The sequence below is a fragment of the Phlebotomus papatasi genome, chromosome 1, assembly GCF_024763615.1.
Source record: "Phlebotomus papatasi isolate M1 chromosome 1, Ppap_2.1, whole genome shotgun sequence".
Taxonomy (NCBI): domain Eukaryota; kingdom Metazoa; phylum Arthropoda; class Insecta; order Diptera; family Psychodidae; genus Phlebotomus; species Phlebotomus papatasi.
The window spans coordinates 27,727,253-27,746,761 of NC_077222.1; the positions used below are offsets into that span (position 1 = coordinate 27,727,253).

The window sequence follows — 19,509 nt, forward strand, 5'->3', positions numbered from 1 at the left end:
TATAAAATAGGACTCACCAATGATTGTAAGATTGACCATGCTGTTCCTTGTTTGGGCAATCTTGAAATCCACCCGACACCGATACAATCCAGCATCAGACTCTTGAGCATCCTGCACTGTAAGCTCCCCGAGAAAGTGGTCAAAATCCTTGTCAAACATAAAATGGGCCCGATTGCCGAAGACAGTCTCATCTGACCAGCGTTTGGCACCTTTAAAATTCTGATCCCTTATATCGACACTATAGATTGGTGTTCCTTTGTCTTGGCGATACCATAGCACAAGGACCACATCATCATCCGTGTCTGGATTTGTGCTCACGTTGCAGTGGAGATGGAGGGTCTCACCCACAACGGCCTCCGTGGAATATTGAGGCACTGCGGAGAGCAACAGACGCAACAAAGCAATATTGGTATGCGGTTGAGTTGGTTTTCCCCAAGAATCCCATCCTTACACCAAACTCCCCCCTTGGCCCCCCAACATCACTTTCCCAAGACGTTGAGGAATGTTTTGCAGAAAATTGGCATGAGGGGTAGAAGATTGAAAGAGATAAAAAGGGGTGTGGGATTGGGTGGTTTCGAGCAAGAACATAAATAAAATATTCCTTCCCTTCAAAGAGATTATTTATAAATTCCATTTTGTTTCCGAACACCATATATATACACACACTTGCTATATATGTATATAACCAATTCGCAATATTTTATGGAATTTCATTTTCTCTGTCTCAACACCACCAGAGGTTCAGAGGAGAGCCTGCCATTGGCGATGATGGGGTCTTGTTTTAAGGGGGAGCATGTTGAGGGGTAGGGTGGAGGGAATGTTTTTGTCTCACCAATGGAAAAGTGATGCTATATTGCACATATTCAATCGAAGAGGCATAAATAGATATTTTACAATATCTTAACTTCAGCTACATATAGATAGAAATTGTATTTAATAACACACTTTAAAAAAAATGCACTGAAAACACCGTGTTAAGCGATAGCAATTTAATGGAGAGCTGAAACTTTTACTTATTTCTGCTGAATTTTAAGCGATACTATCGATCGCAGTTTGCGGAAACTTCGTATTTTACATGTTCGTATTGCACATTTCCCGTCAAATAATATCTGCAGATATCTTTAAGATTTCTGTAGAGAAAATCTACACCTCTACATAATATCTGCAGATAAATTCTGTAGATATTCTTACGAATTTTATTTGGGCTTGGGACAAAATTCGTCAGAATATTTCGGCAGATTTTCTGACGAATCTCTAAACGAATTTCTGTAGATATTCTGTAGATTTTTTCTACATTCCAGACTTTCCAGACAAGATGTGTCAGAAGAGATGGAAAAATTTTTCACTGAAGTTTGCAAAATTCTATAGAGTTATTCTTAGTGATATCACGGTGTTTATATAAAATAAAGAATTCTGCGACGCCGTGTTACAAGTAGAGAAAAGTGAAGTGAAAACTTTAAACAGAGTGTCGACCAAAATTTCGTGTTTTTGTATCATTCGATTGGCGATTTTTAAGAAATTAGTATTTTTGCTCGCAGTTTTTTTACTTATCTAAAATGTGTACTCGGTAATCCTTGTTAAGCAGAGCATACAATTTTCTTTATAACTTCTACAGTTTCTTCATAAATCAACAATATTTTTGTGAAGTAATGGAGGTTATGCAGATTTTCTAGGGAGAAATTCTGCCGAGAATCTGCAGATTTTCTCTGAATGTACTAGAATATACCGTTAAAATTCAAAAAAACCTCCGAGTAAAATCGGCAGGTAGAGCAATGATTTGACGGGTTCGTATTGCGGAAACTTCGTATTCTAGTACATTTCGTATTTTACCATTTCGTATTTCACATTTCGCCTTTGATACATTTTGTACAAAAATTGAACATTTCGTCTGCCATACATTTTACACAAGCATATCAACCAAAAAAATAATAGTATCGCAGTTTTATGGGGTTAAGGGCGCTATGCGCCTCGGGTCTGAGTCTAAAGTCGAAGTTCTAATTTTCAGTATTGTCTGTTTGGCGCTAAAGGAAATTTTCTGTGTTTTTGGAAAATATCAGTATCTTCTGTTGGGGCAAAAGGAAATTTTCTATGTTTTTTGAAGTTATCAGTAGCGTCTGTTGAGGCTAAAGGCGTCTACACATTGGGAGCAATTTTCGTCAAAAATTGCGTTTTTGACAGAAATTTGACGTTTCCCCCTACAACGCAGCAGGGAATTTCCTTCAAAAAAACAATTTTTGACAAAAATTTCTCCCAATGTGTAGAGGCCATAAGGAAATTTTCTGTGCTCTGGAAAGTAATTTGTATCGCCAGTTGAGGCAAAGGGAAATTTCCTGTGCTTTGGAAAGTCATTTGTATCGCCAGTTGAGGGAGAGGGAAGTTTTCTGTGCTTTGGAAAGTCATTTGTATCGCCAGTTGAGGCAGAAGGAAATTTTCTGTGCTTTGGAAAGTCGTTTATATCGCCAGCTGAGGCAAAGGGAAATTTTCTGTGCTTTGGAAAGTTATCAGTAGCGCCTGTTCAATATTTGTGCAAAATTGATGAAAGACAAAATGTGAAATACGAAATGGTAAAATACAAAATGTACTAGAATACGAAGTTTCCGCAATACGAAATGTAAAATACGAAGTTTCCATATCCCCTCGATCGCAGTGGCTATTATTAAAAGCTTGTTTTTTTTTTGCTTTAAGTACCTTTTCAAAGGGGCAACACATCGCTTTAATTTTTTCCATAAAAAGCACTATCCATATCGTTATAATACGCATCAGAGAAAAATATTTCTTGTAAATTCCTACTGGGAACTTAAGAAATGCTCGTAAATCGTAGGGTAAACGAACCAAATTTCGGCCAGCTTGCAATTTCAGCCACCTCTTTTGTTTCTCAAATTTCCATGAATTTTCAGTTTTTTCATACTCTAGAGATCATACAATGCAAAAAAATATCAAAATATGCGACTTCGATAAACGAGATGATGTAAAAAACACTTTGGGAGAATTCCCCTAGAATAAGGAACTATGGACATGAAGTTGGCCGAAATAAGCCACCAAGGCTATGTCTATATTTTTCTTCATGATTTTAGAGATTCTTCATGAATGATTTTAGAGAACACAAAAACGATAAACTATCTACAAGATAGTTAAACACTCCTTAAAAAGAAATAACAAAAAGTTCAATTTATAAATAATAAAAATATTACATTTCAAACTTAAAACTTTGTCACTTGCATGCATCTACGCCCAAATTTGGTACACTTACTCTATAACCCACTAAATAGTTCATAAAAGTTTATACTATATTCATAAACATTGTTCAAAACATGATCACTTGACAAGCACTTCTTGTTCTCTCATAAACAGTTGTTTCTAAATGTTTATAAACAAAGAAAATGTTGGTAAAATTTTGTCATTTATTCGTAAACTTTAGCCAAATAAAGAAAAGTGTTCGAAAAAATGTTTGTAGAAGCATAATAAAAAGGTTCGTCAAGTAATCATAGAACGAACAATGTTTGTGATAAAAGAATAAACTTTAATGAACTCTTTGTTCAAACCCCTTTCCCCTACATTTTTCAGCTTAAAGCTTTTCAAACGATAGATTAATATTTTCCGAATAAGAACATTTTAACCCATTAAAGACTATTGAAAACTATATTAAACGCAAATTAAACTGCAAAGACTTTTTGAATAATTTAGTTTTGCGTAATTGATATTCAAATTGCTGCTGAGAAAGGATTTTTATGTAATTTAGTCCGAAAGAAATAGAGATATTTTGTTGTTCTTTTCTCGCTGTGCGGAAAGTCACATAAAATTTGCGAGTGAATTTACGTACAGGTGGTTTGACATCGCGTTGATTTTGATAATATTTTACTTTATTCTCTTTCTTGATTTGAATTCTGGATAACAAACTCTTTTATTAGATAGTCACACTATAAAAATAAATGGTGTTTGTAATGGTATAGTGCAAAGAATTTAAATTCAGTGGCTTTTAATGTAAGGGGGTTTAATCACGCTATCAACGTGTTTAATAGCGTGCCCCACTCCCCTTTAATAGATGTTTTCACAATAAATCTATTAGTCAATAAATGCTAATTCTAAAATATAAAGATTGTCCAGGAGTGAAATTCTGTCACGCTCTGGCAATGCCATATGACAAATTGGGTTCGAATCTCAGGAGAGCTTTTTCGAAAATGCGATTCTGTAGCCGTGATATTGCCATTTCAGCTCACGTGACATTGTCAGAAGTCACATATTTGAGATTTCTGGCAATTCAAATGACAATGAATGTTGTTAAACAAATCAACTAAGACACACTTTATTTGCATAATATCACTAAGTAAAGGCATTTCATTAAAAAATCAGTGAATTGCATTTTCGAACAAAAACAGCTCGATTGCCATTGTCAGGTTTCGAACTCACGCGTGACAATGCCACGAAAATTACAAAAATCCCCTACAGTTCCACGATTTCTTTAAATCTAAAACATATCTTTTACGGAGTAATAAATTATTATTAAAGCAAATTCTTTAAAATCTCACAAAATGTAGCCAGTGCAAGAATCCCTTGAACCTCATTTTGATATAATGTCTTTGAAATCTCAATTGTTTAATGTTGTGTAAGTTTATAACTTTAAGTTTTCACAATAGGAATTAATTTGTATAAAATTAATATTTCCTATAACAGTTGTTGTTATTGAAAATAAAAGATTGATTTTTTACGACTAAGCTCTTCCAAGTATATTTCGCCCAAATATTATGAAGCTTCTTGAAAAACATCCTGAAGAACACCCTCCAAATGGGAAGAAAAATAATTACCACAAGAGTTAATTAACTTTTATAACATCTTGTTTAGTGTTTGTGAGTAATTTAATAATGAATCAGAGGACGAATCTGGATGATCATTATATTTAATAGATGAATTAATAAATACTTTATTATACATTACTGTGAATTTCTTACATTTTATGAAGCTGTTAACAGAGAATTTTATCCAGCATTGAGGAGTCTACATTAATTGCATTCCCATTTCTATTTATGTAAACGCAGTATTGAAGAGTGATTTCTTGAAAAAAATAATTAGCAATATTGAATTAAAAATAACCACTGCATCTTCTAATGAAATTTTGTTCAAAACAACTTATGCCTCTTCGATTGTATAAGAACGATAGATGGTCATGGGGTTTGGGGGAGGATTGTGAACTTACCGTCCTTGACGCAGCCTCCACCACGGAAATTACAAATGACCATCAAGAGGAGAGATATTTGAATAACTATCGTCATTTCCATTTTGTGTGGCATTTCTTCGTGACGAGGAATGTTTCTAACATTCGTTGATTTATCACATGAACATAGATCTTTTCACTTTTCTTTTTTCTTTTTTGCTTTTGCCTCAGCTTTTTTTTTTGCCTACAAAATACACACACTTATTGGCCTCCCCTACCAATCTTGATGGATTTTCGAGGACTCTCTCCCTCTTTTCCAATATCACATTTATTTTAATAAGCTTCCTTTCTCACGCGTTCACCCCAACTTGTCACACAATTTTTAGGATCACTCTCCTTGCCAAACCTTCACTGGTATTTATGTACCACAAACCCTTATGTTAAATCCAATGGAACATTTTCTAATCACTTCTTCACCACCAAAAACTTCCAGCATGAACAACAATCAGCGTACATTTGCATAGTTAAGGTTTTGAACTTTTTTCCACACTTTTGAGGGTTATATTGGCTACCCCTATCACTCTTCCTATTCCGTAATTGGGATGATTTTCAAGTGTTCCAGGGGAAAAAATAGATTTTACTCCTGGAATATGAAATCAAGTGAATCCCTCGTTGTTGTGTGATTTAATAGGAATGCTCTGGTTGAATGAAGATGTACTGGTGAAAAGGCGGGGAGAGGTGCAAAATTCCAAAATCCAAGCGAACGTTCAGCATCGTCGTGCGCAGAATTCGTTGGGAGCCTCGATGGCTACTTGTACCAACTGTATGGTTGTCTTGTGAGTGCCTGCACCTTTCGCAACGAATGAACTTTAATTAAATTTCGATTGATTTGCCTTTCCTTTTTACCTTCCCCAACCACCCTTCTCAAGTCTACCCATCGGAAAAAAGAACACCAGAAAGGATACCCCTTTTCTTCTTTCATGTAAAACTTGGCCATTGACTTTGCCAACCAGAAAGCTAATCTTATATTACCCTCAGATCTGAGATTTAGGGTTCAAATATAATATGACTAATAATTGAGAATATTTAGTATGCAAAATTTGAAAGTAAAGACTTATCCTAAATTGTAATATACTGAAAGCAGGATCATCGATTAACAGTTCCTTTACCTTAATCATTTACTGCCAAATTTTGCAGCCTAAAATTCTCTAGGATCAGTCTGAGGTTATTTCGGCCATTGGGATCGAATTAACCGCCAAATATTTACAATCACCGGTATAGTCTATCCGCTCTTCTTTAACAATTCTCAAACGAATTTAAATTATTATAACATTTTCTTGTAACAAAGTAATTTGACTAAACTGTACGATTTTTACACATCTTTTACATTGATATTTCCTATATATATAATTTTTTATTGGGATCTCATTGTGTAATTGGTAAGAGTTTCACCTCTTGAACTCAATCATCTCTGACTCAGCGAATGCGGTTATGAAATCGAATCCCTCAAGGTGCAAAAAGTTATTAAGATAAAACAAGCATTTTATAAGCCAAAAATTTTACAATAAAGCAAGAATAATGCTTAACGCACAATAACCTTTGTCTTGTAAATATGTTTTTAACATTTCAATGAGAGTGAGTGAGATTTAGATCTAGTCATCTCCCTCACTCTCACAGAAAATTTTGAAAACATATTTACAAACAAAAGTTATTGTGCGCTGGGCATAATATACAACGCACAATAACTTTTGTTTTGTAAACATGTTTTTGACATTTTGACAAGTTTACAAATCAAAAGTTATTGTGCGTTGAACATACGCCCCGTAAATAAATATTTTTGTTTTAAATTTTATGCCCAACGCACATTAACTTTTGTTTGTAAACGTGTTTTCAAAATTTCCTATGAGAGTAAGTGAGATGACTAGATATAGATCTCACTCACTGTCACTGCAATGTCAAAAACATGTTTACAAAAAAAATTATTGTGCGTTAGGAACAATTAATTCTGCCCAACGCACAATAAATTATTCACGCATAATGCCCGACGCACAAAAAATTTAGTTTTGTAAACATGTTTTTGACATTTCAGTGAAAGTGAGTGAGATCTAGATCTAGTCATCTCGCTTACTCTCATAGAAAATTTTGAAAACAAGTTTACAAAACAGAAGTTAATGTACGTTGAGCCGGAGGCTGCTGCGTTTATCACAAAATAATCGTCTCTTCGAATAAAATGCATTTAGAATGTTCTAACGGACTGAATTATAGAAATGGAACAATTCACCTATCTTTGGAATTTTTAGGACCTTACATTCAGTATCTTTAACATTAGCACTTTCAGATGTGATACTAAAGCTTTATAAAGTCAAATGATCCTAAGCCCGGCTTCAGACATAAGATTTAGCCCAGTTCCCGATGATATAGAACTTCAAAATAGCAACTAATGTTATTGGTTTTTCAAAATTTAATGAATCACTTGCCCATGTTGTCCAATCTTAGGTAATAATTTTCCAAAATATCTTGATTGATGAGAAATTAGAGAAGTTAAGCCATATGGCTAAGCCTTAGGCCGAAAACCCGTATAAAAATTGCAAAAACGATCGAAATTTGGAGAAAGAATTTTAAGATTTTTATGATGACGAAAAGCATTTAATGATACAAGTCTTCAATTTGGTAATGATAACGATTAAAACCATTTAAAGTATTCGAAGGTCTACCAAACAAAGAATAGGAAAGAACTAAAATATTTTAATAAGATTAAAAAAATTTCATATGTGAATAACATTTTAGTGTTAAAATAAACTGAACAGTTAATTTATGTTTTATTTTCCATAACTTTTAATTCGATCAATTCTGTCAGTACAAAAGCCAAATTGGTTACTAGGAAAATTATTTTCCAGCAACCTCAAATAAATTTAAATATATTTCAAATTGTTCTTTTGCGCAATTCAGCATCAATATCAATGAAAAGCGTATTGATCCATATAATTTTTGCTAAATTTTCGTTTTAATATACATAAATTTACACAGCCTCAAATTGTACCTATAAGGGCCAATCCATCTCAAGACGACCATAGGGGTACCCTTCATGGTCTTAGATGTTTCTGAATTTTACATATGTTAAAGTACACGATAAAATAATATACCCCTATTTTTTTTTTCGTCTGAAAAAAATTCCTGGCCGGAGAAACATGGCGTCAAAGATGGCGCCTCGCGCTTCATTCCTCAATTGCGATTTTTAGCAAATATTTTAAAATGCTCTATTTCGGGAACGGGTTGAGATTTCTTCTTACTCTTTTTTTTTATTTGAAAGATAATTTTATACTCTTTAAAACGATATACTTGATTTTGCATTATCTGCTTAAGTTTTTTTGTAACGGTATTTTAAAAAATTTTTGAAAAAAATTAAAAATTAATTTTTCTCAAAAACCCCATTCTCAAAAATTTTGATTTTTTTACTGTTGATCAGTAACATTGAGTACTATATTCCCTGAAAAGGCGAGCTTCCACTTTTGCACTTACTTTTTTTTAAAAATATTTGAAAAATTACCATATTTTCAAAATTAAAAATAACCAGTTAAACTCAAAATTTTGAGTTCAACTTTTCAGGGAATATAGTACTCCTCAATACTTATAAACAGCCAAAAAATCAAAATTTTTCGAAACCAAGTTTTTGAAAAAAAATTTTTTTTGAGTTTTAAATAAAAATGTTTTTTATTGACAAAAATAAGTCTTTAAATCATATTAAACACATGTACTAATTATGTTTTTTTGTTTTCTTTTAGTTTTTCAAAAAAAAAAAATTGGAAATTTTTTTGGATTATTTTTGAAAAAATTAAAAAAAAATTTTTTGAAATTCCGTTTAAAAAAAAATCTACATATTGACACATGTGTCAAACGTATCTTAAAGTTTGATTTTTGTCAATAAAAGACATTTTTATTTAAAACTCAAAAAAAAAAATTTTTTCAAAAACTTGATTTCGAAAAATTTTGATTTTTTGGCTGTTTATAAGTATTGTGGAGTACTATATTCCCTGAAAAGTTGAACTCAAAATTTTGAGTTTAGCTGGTTATTTTTAATTTTGAAAATATGGTAATTTTTCAAATATTTTTAAAAAAAAGTAAGTGCAAAAGTGGAAGCTCGCCTTTTCAGGGAATATAGTACTCAATGTTACTGATCAACAGTAAAAAAATCAAATTTTTTTAGAATGGGGTTTTTGAGAAAAATTAATTTTTAATTTTTTTTAATTTTTTTTTAAAAGACCGTTACAAAAAAACTTAAGCAGATAATGCAAAATCAAGTATATCGTTTTAAAGAGTATAAAATTATCTTTCAAATAAAAAAAAAGAGTAAGAAGAAATCTCAACCCGTTCCCGAAATAGAGCATTTTAAAATATTTGCTAAAAATCGCAATTGAGGAATGAAGCGCGAGGCGCCATCTTTGACGCCATGTATCTCCGGCCAGGATTTTTTTTCGGACGAAAAAAAAAATAGGGGTATATTATTTTATCGCATACTTTAACATATGTAAAATTCAAAAACATCTAAGACCATGACCCCTCGATTTGCGATTTTTTCGGTCGTTTTGAGATGGATTGGCCCATAAATTTTATTGGCACGTGAATCCAATAATAAATAAATAAATAAACACTTTGAAATGATTTGACTGTACCACAAAATTATTTTTTTTTTTTTTAATTTCTTTGATATGAGTGAAGAAGCTTGTTGGATGATTCTTTTAATCTCAAATTGTTAAAAACCAAAAATAAATGTACTTTTTGAGGTGTAGGGGAAAGTTTTCAGGTTTCGCATACTCTAAGGTTTCTGATCTATTTTCTAAGGATACGTGCGAAAAATATCGTGTTTCAAGCTAGAATGTGTGCAAAAAACCCTACCTTGAAAAAAAATCTTAAAAGGCGTCCTTTAATTTACTTGGAAGTGCTTAATACAATCAGAAAAGTATACATAAAGGATATGAAATTACATGTCTGTTATGGCCTCTACACACTAGAGAAATTTATGGACATATTGAAGAGTTTTTCCTACACAAGCGTAGGGAAATTGCTTCAATACGGACATAAAATTCTCTAGTGTGTAGAGGCCATTAAGCTCGAAAATAAAATAAGATAATTCAGGAACCGGAGAAAGTAATTTTGGAATTCTTGGAAAGTATAAAAAAAATTAAATACATAAAAATATCTAAATGTGATTGCGACGAACAGATTTCAGATGTGAGATCTTTAAGGGCCCTCTAGCAAGTTTTATCACTCTTTACAAAGCTACTCACTTTGTGTAGGAGAATAGTATGGGGATTAGAATAGGATTTCTCTTTGGTTGTGTGCTCGACTTTCATTCAAACCCAAGGGGCAGATTTTATTTCCAATCTGTAACTTGATTGCATCTTATCAATACCAGCCTTACCAGGTAAATGGGGAAAAAACGGGATCAATAAAACATTCAAGTAGTTTGCTAAGTAGGGAAAAGCGCACTACCTTTGGACGACTCAAGCTTCGGACAATTCAATTTTTTCTCTATGTTCCTTATGGATTTCACACATAGCACTTCTCTGAAAACTTAAGGAATTGAACTAGTTATTAAAATATAGTATTATAATGGGCCAAATTCATTTATAACACATTGGAAAAAATGATTTGTGCGAAGCATAAATCGTCCGAAGTTAGCACGCTTTTCTCTATATAAGTTTTGCTAATTTCTTATGAGAGCTTAAAAGCACGAATTTATGATTTGGTACGGTAAAGAAATAAGAGGACAGGTGGTACGATACGAATACACAGTTGGGTTAACAATTCAACTGACTCATGAGAACACGAATTATTGCTACTCACAACCAGGAATAAGGACCGGACAGAAAAGATACAAAATTAGTACCATTAATTAATTAAAATTAAAATTGAATACTAGATAAATTGAAATTTAAGAATAACAGAAAATATGAAACCAAATGAATATCTAACAGCTTCTAAATCTACTCAACTTTCAATCATTTATCTTCCCTTGGAACTCAAATACAAGGATCGAAAAAAACCGAATACAATGTAATTCATGGACGAAATACCACCAACAAAATTCTATACAAGACTCAATAGATTGAACATACCAATCTATTTTGGTTTCCAAGATATTCCCATTTTACGTTCCATTAAAAAATTGACTTGTTTTTCATTATTCAGTAAAGAAAAGATTACAACGATGTTGGTATGCTTTTTCAACACCATTATTGTTGTAAAGTTAAATAAATATTTAATTTTCGTGTAATTGAACTTCTTATGCAGTGTTTAATAGTTGTTTTATGATTCTTTTACGCCTATAACACCTGAACCTTGCAATATAGCACTCTATTTAGGGGCCAAAACCAAGAATAATTTACTATTTCAATTGATTTCATTGTTATTTTCTGCTTAAATTCGAAAAAAAATTAAATACTGTATCGGCAATTCACGTCTGATTGTACATAAAAATGTGTACAAATTATATAAATGTGTATCAGTATACACCAAAATTACATATTTATGTAAATTTTACAATGGAAATCATGGTATTAAAAGAGTCATTTTTTTCCTCGCAAGGGTAGGAAAGCCTAATTCAGAACATGTTCCAAATAGGATTTTTTCACAACTCCAAATTACATTACAATTTTTTCATAAATATCGAACTAAATTTCTATATATATTATTATCTCGGGGAAACTGGAGCACCACCGAACATGGGTAGTTTTTTGGCCGAACTGAATGTCACTATTGATGCATTCTGTGCAAAATAAAGACCTCTAGCGGCCGAAACAACCCTTATTTTACGATTTTAATAATTTGAAGATTTCTACTTCAGAATTATATCAACAAATTGGGAAAAAATACAAAAGTTAAAAAAATATAAGCTTTTCAAAGTGATTCTATTATTTTGGCCGCCACTGTATGTATTTCCACCATTCCGAAAAAACTTTTAAATATATTATCTATATTCTGTTATTGTAGGGTGAATTAATAAAAAATGCATATTATAAAGTAAAAGCAAAATTAATATTGGGTATAGTCAACCAAAAACCTCAAATTGCTGACCAACGTAGGTTTAGAGATTTCTCGTGAAATACGTACGAAAACAGGAAAAAGAATTACACTAAAATCGGTCATATTTTTGATATCACCTTTATATACCTTTTCAAAAGTTTTTTTTTAACTTTTAACTTAGTAATTATTTAAAAATTTATTTGGTTTGGTAGAACTGTGATCGCATTATCAAAAAATTAAAAAAAAGTGGTTTTGTCTAGATTACAAACACAAAAAATATTGTGTTTCATAAAAAAAAACGGTAATAGCAAGGGAACTCAAATGTAAATAATAGTCGAATTCTAATTGAATTGCAATTGGTCAAATAAAACTCAATTGTATGTGATATTCAATATCCCAGCATGATGTATCGAAGTATTAAATTTGTAAAGACTGAAAAAATGTTTAATATTGATAAACAATATATAAGACCTAAAACACTAAAAACTTATATTACATCCGCATGTAACCGGAATTAAATAAATATTAACGGAAAATATAAACTGTAATGATGCGAAACTCTATCCGATATGTTCCCCATGGTAATTAAGCATTAATTGCCATTTTTGCAAAAAAAAAAAAAACTAGTAAAGTTTTTAAATTATTGAATAAATAGTCGCTATAAGTAGAATGTATATTAAAGATTGAAACCATGGGACCATTTAATGTGTCAAGAATGCATACATTTCCTACATTTCTCTTTTTTATTTCTTTAAAGAAAATAATAATAAATCAAGTGTGAATGATACTTATTATAAAATGATTTTCAAAAATTGACAATTTATTAGAATTGAAAAGGGGAATAATTTTTATACTGTACAACCCCTAATCAATATTTTTTTCATTGAATTGCTGGTTTAAAATTCTTTTTCAGGTGATTCTGAAATATTTTGCAAAGCATTCTATTCAATTTAGTCGCTAAAAAATTAATTGCCCCAAGTATTTAGGTTAAAAAACGGAATTTTGCAATTTAAAAATCAATAACCTAGTCATGGATATTTGGAAAAATTGTGGATAGTGAAAATACCTTTGTTGTCAATGCGGAAAAGCAACATTTTACTGCTCAAACTCCACAGAAAAATAGTATAAACGATAACTAATTTTAATCTGAAATTCAATTATTTTATTCCTAAGGTCTATTTTGGACAATGTTTTGAGTGATTTATAAATCGGTTCAAATTAGTTATGAACCGATCATTTTTATCCGAAAATCCATTATGTTCCTTTGAAAGCTATTTTATAGGAACTTTTTAGTCATTTATGAATCTGTTCAAATCGGTTGAGAACTGGTAAACAGGAAATGATGTGAAAGTACTTTTGAGGTATAGCATCTATAAGTCACGAGTTTGTGCATTTCGTAAAGCCTGGAACACATTACCACTCCTTTTAAAATATTTATTATTATTTTTCTTCTTTTATGAACTCGACAGAACTATTTTTTTGCCTCTAGAAATAAATTAAAAAAAAAATGAATCTAAGAAAATCCACGAATAGTTAATTAGACAAACACCTTCTCAATTACAACAATAGCTTAAAAATAATAGTAAAAACTTTCTTTTTATTTAAGTCTTTAAAAAAATAATAATAAAATATAAAGTTTATGATAAATTTATTATTAAATCTTACTTAATAAATAAATCTTCGACGAGTTACTTGGACTTCAAAAATCATTTAATTGTAATATATGATACAATAAGTAGTCCTAGTCCAAAACTTTTTCTAAAATCTTGACTGATAAGAATTTAAAGAATTTATGATAATGAGGATAATGAACAGACTTCTAATATCGTTAACTTCTAAATTACTACAATATTTTCCCTTTTTCACAAAGTGAAATATGTATTCTAAAAATTATTTCCTCTATCCGTTTTTCTTCCCCTATCGCTAAACCTAATGTCTGATGTTGGTCTGCTTTCTGTTATTTAAAAAAGAAATTTTCCCAAAAGTAAAACTCGCAAATGATGTTGTTAAATATTCCTAAAGTTAGAGTATGGCTACAGGAAAACTATAATTCAGTTGGTAGTTAATTTTAAAACAATCTACAATTCAGAGCTTAAACGAATTGATATATATTAATGCGCAAAGGTGAATTGTGTTGCTGCCAGCAAAAACAGTCTATCGTATATGCATTTCCTGTTTTTGCACTGAGCGGCTTAATCATTAAATTATAAAATCTCTTGGAATTTAAAGAATTAAAGAGATTTACCACAAGTTTTTTTTGTGTTATTTAGAGACCAAAATAGATTTTATTTTCAAAGTTTAAAGATTAATTATCAAAGTTTAGTCACGCTTTTTAAATTTGTCAAACATGAATTTTTATCATGTAAGTTTTCCAAAACTTTCTTTTTTTTATAAATTTATTTCATTTGAAAAACTTTTAGCAGACGTCGTCAAAAAGCTTTTTTTTTAGAAAAAGGGTTAAACCTCTAATATGAAACCTAGGGTAAAGTGGTACAAGTTGGACAGTGGTACAAGTTGGACAATGGTATAATTTGGACAGGGCTTTTCGTCTTGATAAATTTACTACTTCATTTTTATTTGTATATTTTTAATGCTTTAGTTTTATAATTTGGTTTCTTGTGCTTAGAAACAAATTTTGTACTGTATTTATCAAGAAAAAAGCCATGTCCAACTTGTACCGGCGAATTGTCCAACTTATATCACTAATTCCAAATTATACATTTTACCCTATATAACAAATTTTTCTTTGCACGCACTGAGAAAAATCAGAAAAAAGTTAAAATAACATTCCGGAAATGTTAATTTTGCCCTGCAGTATTGATCCCAAATCGGTGTAAATATTACCCTTTTTAGGTGTATTGGGGGTTAAAGTTACCCTTTTTCATGTTAATTTTACCCTTAAAAAGGTGTAAAATTAACATTAAAAAATGTTGATATATTTTTACGCCTAAAAATGTTAAAGTTATGAGCAAGAAAAGTTAATCGCACCGCCGTTTTTTTTTCTCAGTGTGGGCAAAGACATATTGGCGAGTAAAGGGCTTTCAATTGGACGCTGACTTGAACTTGTTCTAATTCAATAATTGATGAAGCACCATTGAAAGTTCGTCTTTTCCGCCATCATGCATCTTCTCATAAATTTTCACCCATGAAAATTATGGGAAAGGGAATAAAAGCTCCTCAAGTGTTTTGCCTTTGGTCAGGAACCCTCTACTTTTCTTTTTTCCCACACCACTCTTGGGTCAAATCAGATTAAACCTTTACTTTCCACTTGTTCCTTTTTCAGCCTCCCTTATTCCCCTTCCTCTCTCCACCTTCAGTGAAAAAAGCTCCATGAAAATCCTGTCGGGACAGTCGGGTACATTGCGTAGGGTGCAAAGTGACTCAGAAAAGTCAAAAGTTAGTACACTTTTTGGCAAAATATTTGCACAAAAGAGGATAACATAAAGCACATCTTGCATTGGTAAAATTACAGAATTTCCTATAAACATAGCAAAAATATACATTTTGAGGAAGAGCTTTTAGCAGTTCTATCCAAAGTATTCTGCTATGTTTCTCCTCTTAATCTTGTGTAAACCACAATCAACGAGGGTGGGGTTGGGAGGATGTAATATGTGCGAAAATTTTTTTTTGCAATTTCTGATCAATGTACACTAACACCTTCGGCGCAAGCACTAAGGGTGGAAAATTGCGAGAAAAGAACTTTGATATAATGCGCTTTTTTTATCCTCTGTATGCCTTCCACCATTCTCATCTTTTTTGGCCACAAAAAAAAGGATTTTTGCAATGATTGCGTCCCTTTCTGGTGCACAGGTTTACCTTATATATGTTCACCTAGCCATAAATTTCATCCACAACCCCGGAAAAGGTGGTCAGGGAATAAAAAAGTACCCTTTTTTTCTTGGTCATACTTTAAGAGAGCACATAGTATGGCTTACAAGTGTTCCATCGTTTCGCGAAAGCTTTTCCTGTGCTTTTTCTTCCCATGGGGAGGAGAATGTGTATGTCCTCCCCTGGTTTTCGGGGTTTTCTGCTTTTTTTTTGCTTTTGCTTTTAGAAATGTTCGGTAGCACTATAGGACATCCATATAAAATTTTTCCGAGAAAATTCTCCACTTTTCACTCATTTTTCATACAACACATACACACACTTTGTCTCATCCTCTTATCACTATGGAGCTTTTTTGTGTTAAAGCTCTCTGTGCACTTGTAAGAAAATTCCTCTGGGAGATATTTCTTATCCATAAACTTCCCTCACAGAGCTGTTCACTTGCTTTGAAAAATTTTCGTTTCTGCCTTTTCTTTGGGATGGAAAAATATTATTCCATCGACTCTCTTGGAATTCCAGTATAAAAGTAACTCCTCTCTTCACTCTCCTTCGTGACTTCCTATCTGGTGTGTTTTTTTTTCTTGTATTCTTCTGATCTTCGTGCCCATAGAGAGTTCCAACAAGCTTCTTTTTAACCGAAGCTCCAACACTATGCGGAGAAAATCACTCAAAACTTAAACTAATAGCTTTTCCAAGTGAATTTCTCCACTTCACATTTAATCACTCACACTCTCTTCTAAACTCTGTTGAACTCTCCCCCCGTCACCACGAAAGCAATTACAGAACGAGGGTAAAAATTCAAAAGCTCACCCACAAATGGGGAGGTGTATAAAGTACATACTGAGCTTTGGTAAACGGTAGTTAGTAATAGAAAAAGAAAGAAGTAAAAGCACTATTCACTGAGCTGTGAAGTATCTGGTAAGTTTCTTTTATAATCCGACAGGTTAGTAATTTCAGTGAATCCCTGGGAATTTTGCAACACAAACAATCTATTGCCCAGGAGCCTTTCCAAAGGACAACTCTCCGTTTTTGCTAAAAACACCACAACTTCTTTTCGTTCTTTTTTAACCTCTTATGGTGAGATGAAAATCGATTTTTTGTCCCTTCACCATCACACAGCACCAGCAAATTTCTGATGCCAATGTGCTCTTCTCGCTTCCACTTTCAATACTGGCTCCAATGCTCACGGATTCATGCTGAGAGCGCAGAATATTGTTAAACATTTTTGGGGTGGTTATACTCTCCCATATCCCATCGCAGGGAATGGGAAAGCTTTTACCCATACACAAACATACACAATACATCATCATCCCTCTTTAGCACACACACCATTCAGCAGGTCAGGAAAGAGACCCCTCTAGTACACCCGCAAAACACCATCCCTGAAAGCATCCCTCGAATAATGGCGCGCACGTATCTGTATAGGAGAAAACTTCCTGAAAATGATGCCAGCAGGACAACGATGTTTGTGAGAAATTTCCATAGACAATGTATATATGAAAAATATTCTCAAGCCATATCTGCGCATGACAACCAAATACAGACCCAACACCAGAGAGCCACCGAGAGAGAGAGTGTGTGAGAGAAGCTTTTCCCTAATACTGCGAAAAGCCTTTCCCGAGAACTTCTGAAATTCGTCGAGACGATCGTTTCCTGGCACCCCAGAAACACACACTGGAAGAGAAGGTGTCAATCGATTTTGAGGCTCAGAAGAAAAGCTTCACAAGATTCAGAGATGATAATCCATCCCGCATCGAAAAAAACACGAGAGCTTTTTTCCCTCTTCCAACCAAATATAAAAAAAATCCCATATTAGGATTGATTGTACAAAATCGATTTTGCGCCAGAGTCTATTCAACTGCCGCAACAATCACTTTAAGAGCATGCGACAAAATGATATATGACTTTAAAATTGCCCCCATCATATTCGACAAGTTGGAAAAACTCAAAATTGATTCCAAATGTCTAAGCCCTTTTTTTCTACATCAGCACACGCTTTCCTTTTTTTTTCCTCCACTCCAACCACAAAACATGCACGAACAATTTTGCATTCCAAATTGCAAGACCGTATGGGATAAAAAAAATATAGAAAGAAAGAGAGCAATCGGATTAGTTCTTGAAACTTTCAGTGGTTTCACTTGAATATTTCACAAGGAAATTTAATGGAAAATATTTATGCTAATTGAGTATGAATGCAAGCAAACAAAATTAATTTCATTCATTTTGACATCAAATATCTAAGTTTTTAAGGCTTTATAATTAAATTTAAAAATAAATACAGTGGGACCTCGATAGAGTCAACTAATTATTTCCAGGCCTGTTGACTCCATTGGATTCGGTGACTCTATCGGAGTCCGAAAAAAATCAATTAAAATGTGCAATTTTGATATAAAGGAGTATTATTTTATGTTTGTACTACATAATTGAAAAATTTAACACGATAATAGAATATTTCATTTACTAAACCCATAACTTTTACACCCTCTGGTCTAAAAAAGTCGTATGTTTGGGCAAAAGTTGAAGATTAAGAAATGATTTTACAGAATGTTTTTATTATTAGTAAGTATCTTAAGTGAAAATTACTATCCATGTGATAATATTGAAGTCCATCCATGATGTTAATATAAGGAAACGGTGTCTTAAAGATTTCTTTTTTCACATTTTTTAGAAAAGCTCCGGTAGATATTTAATTGTTGAAAATTTTGATGCAATTAACGTTATTAATTAAAATTTATTTAAAATTTTTATTGTATGAAAGAAGAGATTAATAGTTGTTCTTTTTGTTATATCATAAACTATGACTCTAAACTTTACAAAAAGAACAATAAAACCAATTTTCCTCATTTTCTTCTTGTTCTGAAAAATGAGCGCTAAATGGTTAGAGATATCTACTTCATGTCTCCAGATGACCCCCTAATAAGGCAACCTGGGGATTATTATTATGACCCTCATTTCCGAGTCAAGAAACACGGTATAGACCTTTTTTAAAAAAGGTCTATACCGGTCAAGAAACACGGTATAGACCTTTTTTAAAAAAGGTCTATACCGTGTTTCTTGACTCCAAATTATCCATAAAAGACCGAGAATACAATTCAACTCTCATTTCCTCCCTACCCCTCCCCTTCACCACCAAAATCGTTTTTTTTTTTTGTGATTACAGGAAAACACGTCATACGGGATCATAGGGCTTAATAAAAAATCTTAAGTCAAGTGAGAAAAGATAAGAGAGATTTCAATCGGACAAAACGCTTAAAATCACGAAAAAAAAATTATTTTGTCCAAATTTGATAACACGGTAATATACGAATTTTATCATAATATTGTTTTTCTTGTGTTAAAAACGTTACATTGATACACCAAAACACTGATTTTAATTTCGAAAAAGTCATACAATATTATTAGTTCAATAATAATGAAAAAGTTGACTCTATCGGAGTCAATTTGGGTCCAAGTTAACTCTATCGGAGTCCGTAGAGTAAAAAAAAACAGCTGCTGACTTTATTGGAGATTGA

The 19,509-nt window shown here is 32.3% G+C and overlaps 1 protein-coding gene across 6 annotated transcripts in view; it reads right to left on the reverse strand.

Moving 5' to 3' along the window:
- LOC129799552 (protein turtle) overlaps positions 1 to 18,000 on the reverse strand; it is a 104,480-nt gene extending 86,480 nt beyond the window's left edge. For 2 of the 6 annotated variants that reach the window (XM_055843566.1, XM_055843560.1), the window contains exons 1-3: positions 16,108 to 18,000; positions 5,192 to 5,999; positions 18 to 374 (exon numbers count right to left, since the gene is read on the reverse strand). In XM_055843566.1, coding sequence (XP_055699541.1) covers positions 18 to 374; positions 5,192 to 5,285 — 451 coding nt within the window. In that variant the 5' untranslated portion in view covers positions 5,286 to 5,999; positions 16,108 to 18,000. Of the gene's footprint in view, positions 1 to 17; positions 375 to 5,191; positions 6,017 to 16,080 lie in introns of all 6 variants that reach the window. The other 4 variants (XM_055843565.1, XM_055843562.1, XM_055843561.1 and 1 more) reach the window with 4 other exon arrangements.
- Positions 18,001 to 19,509: the final 1,509 nt, after the last annotated feature.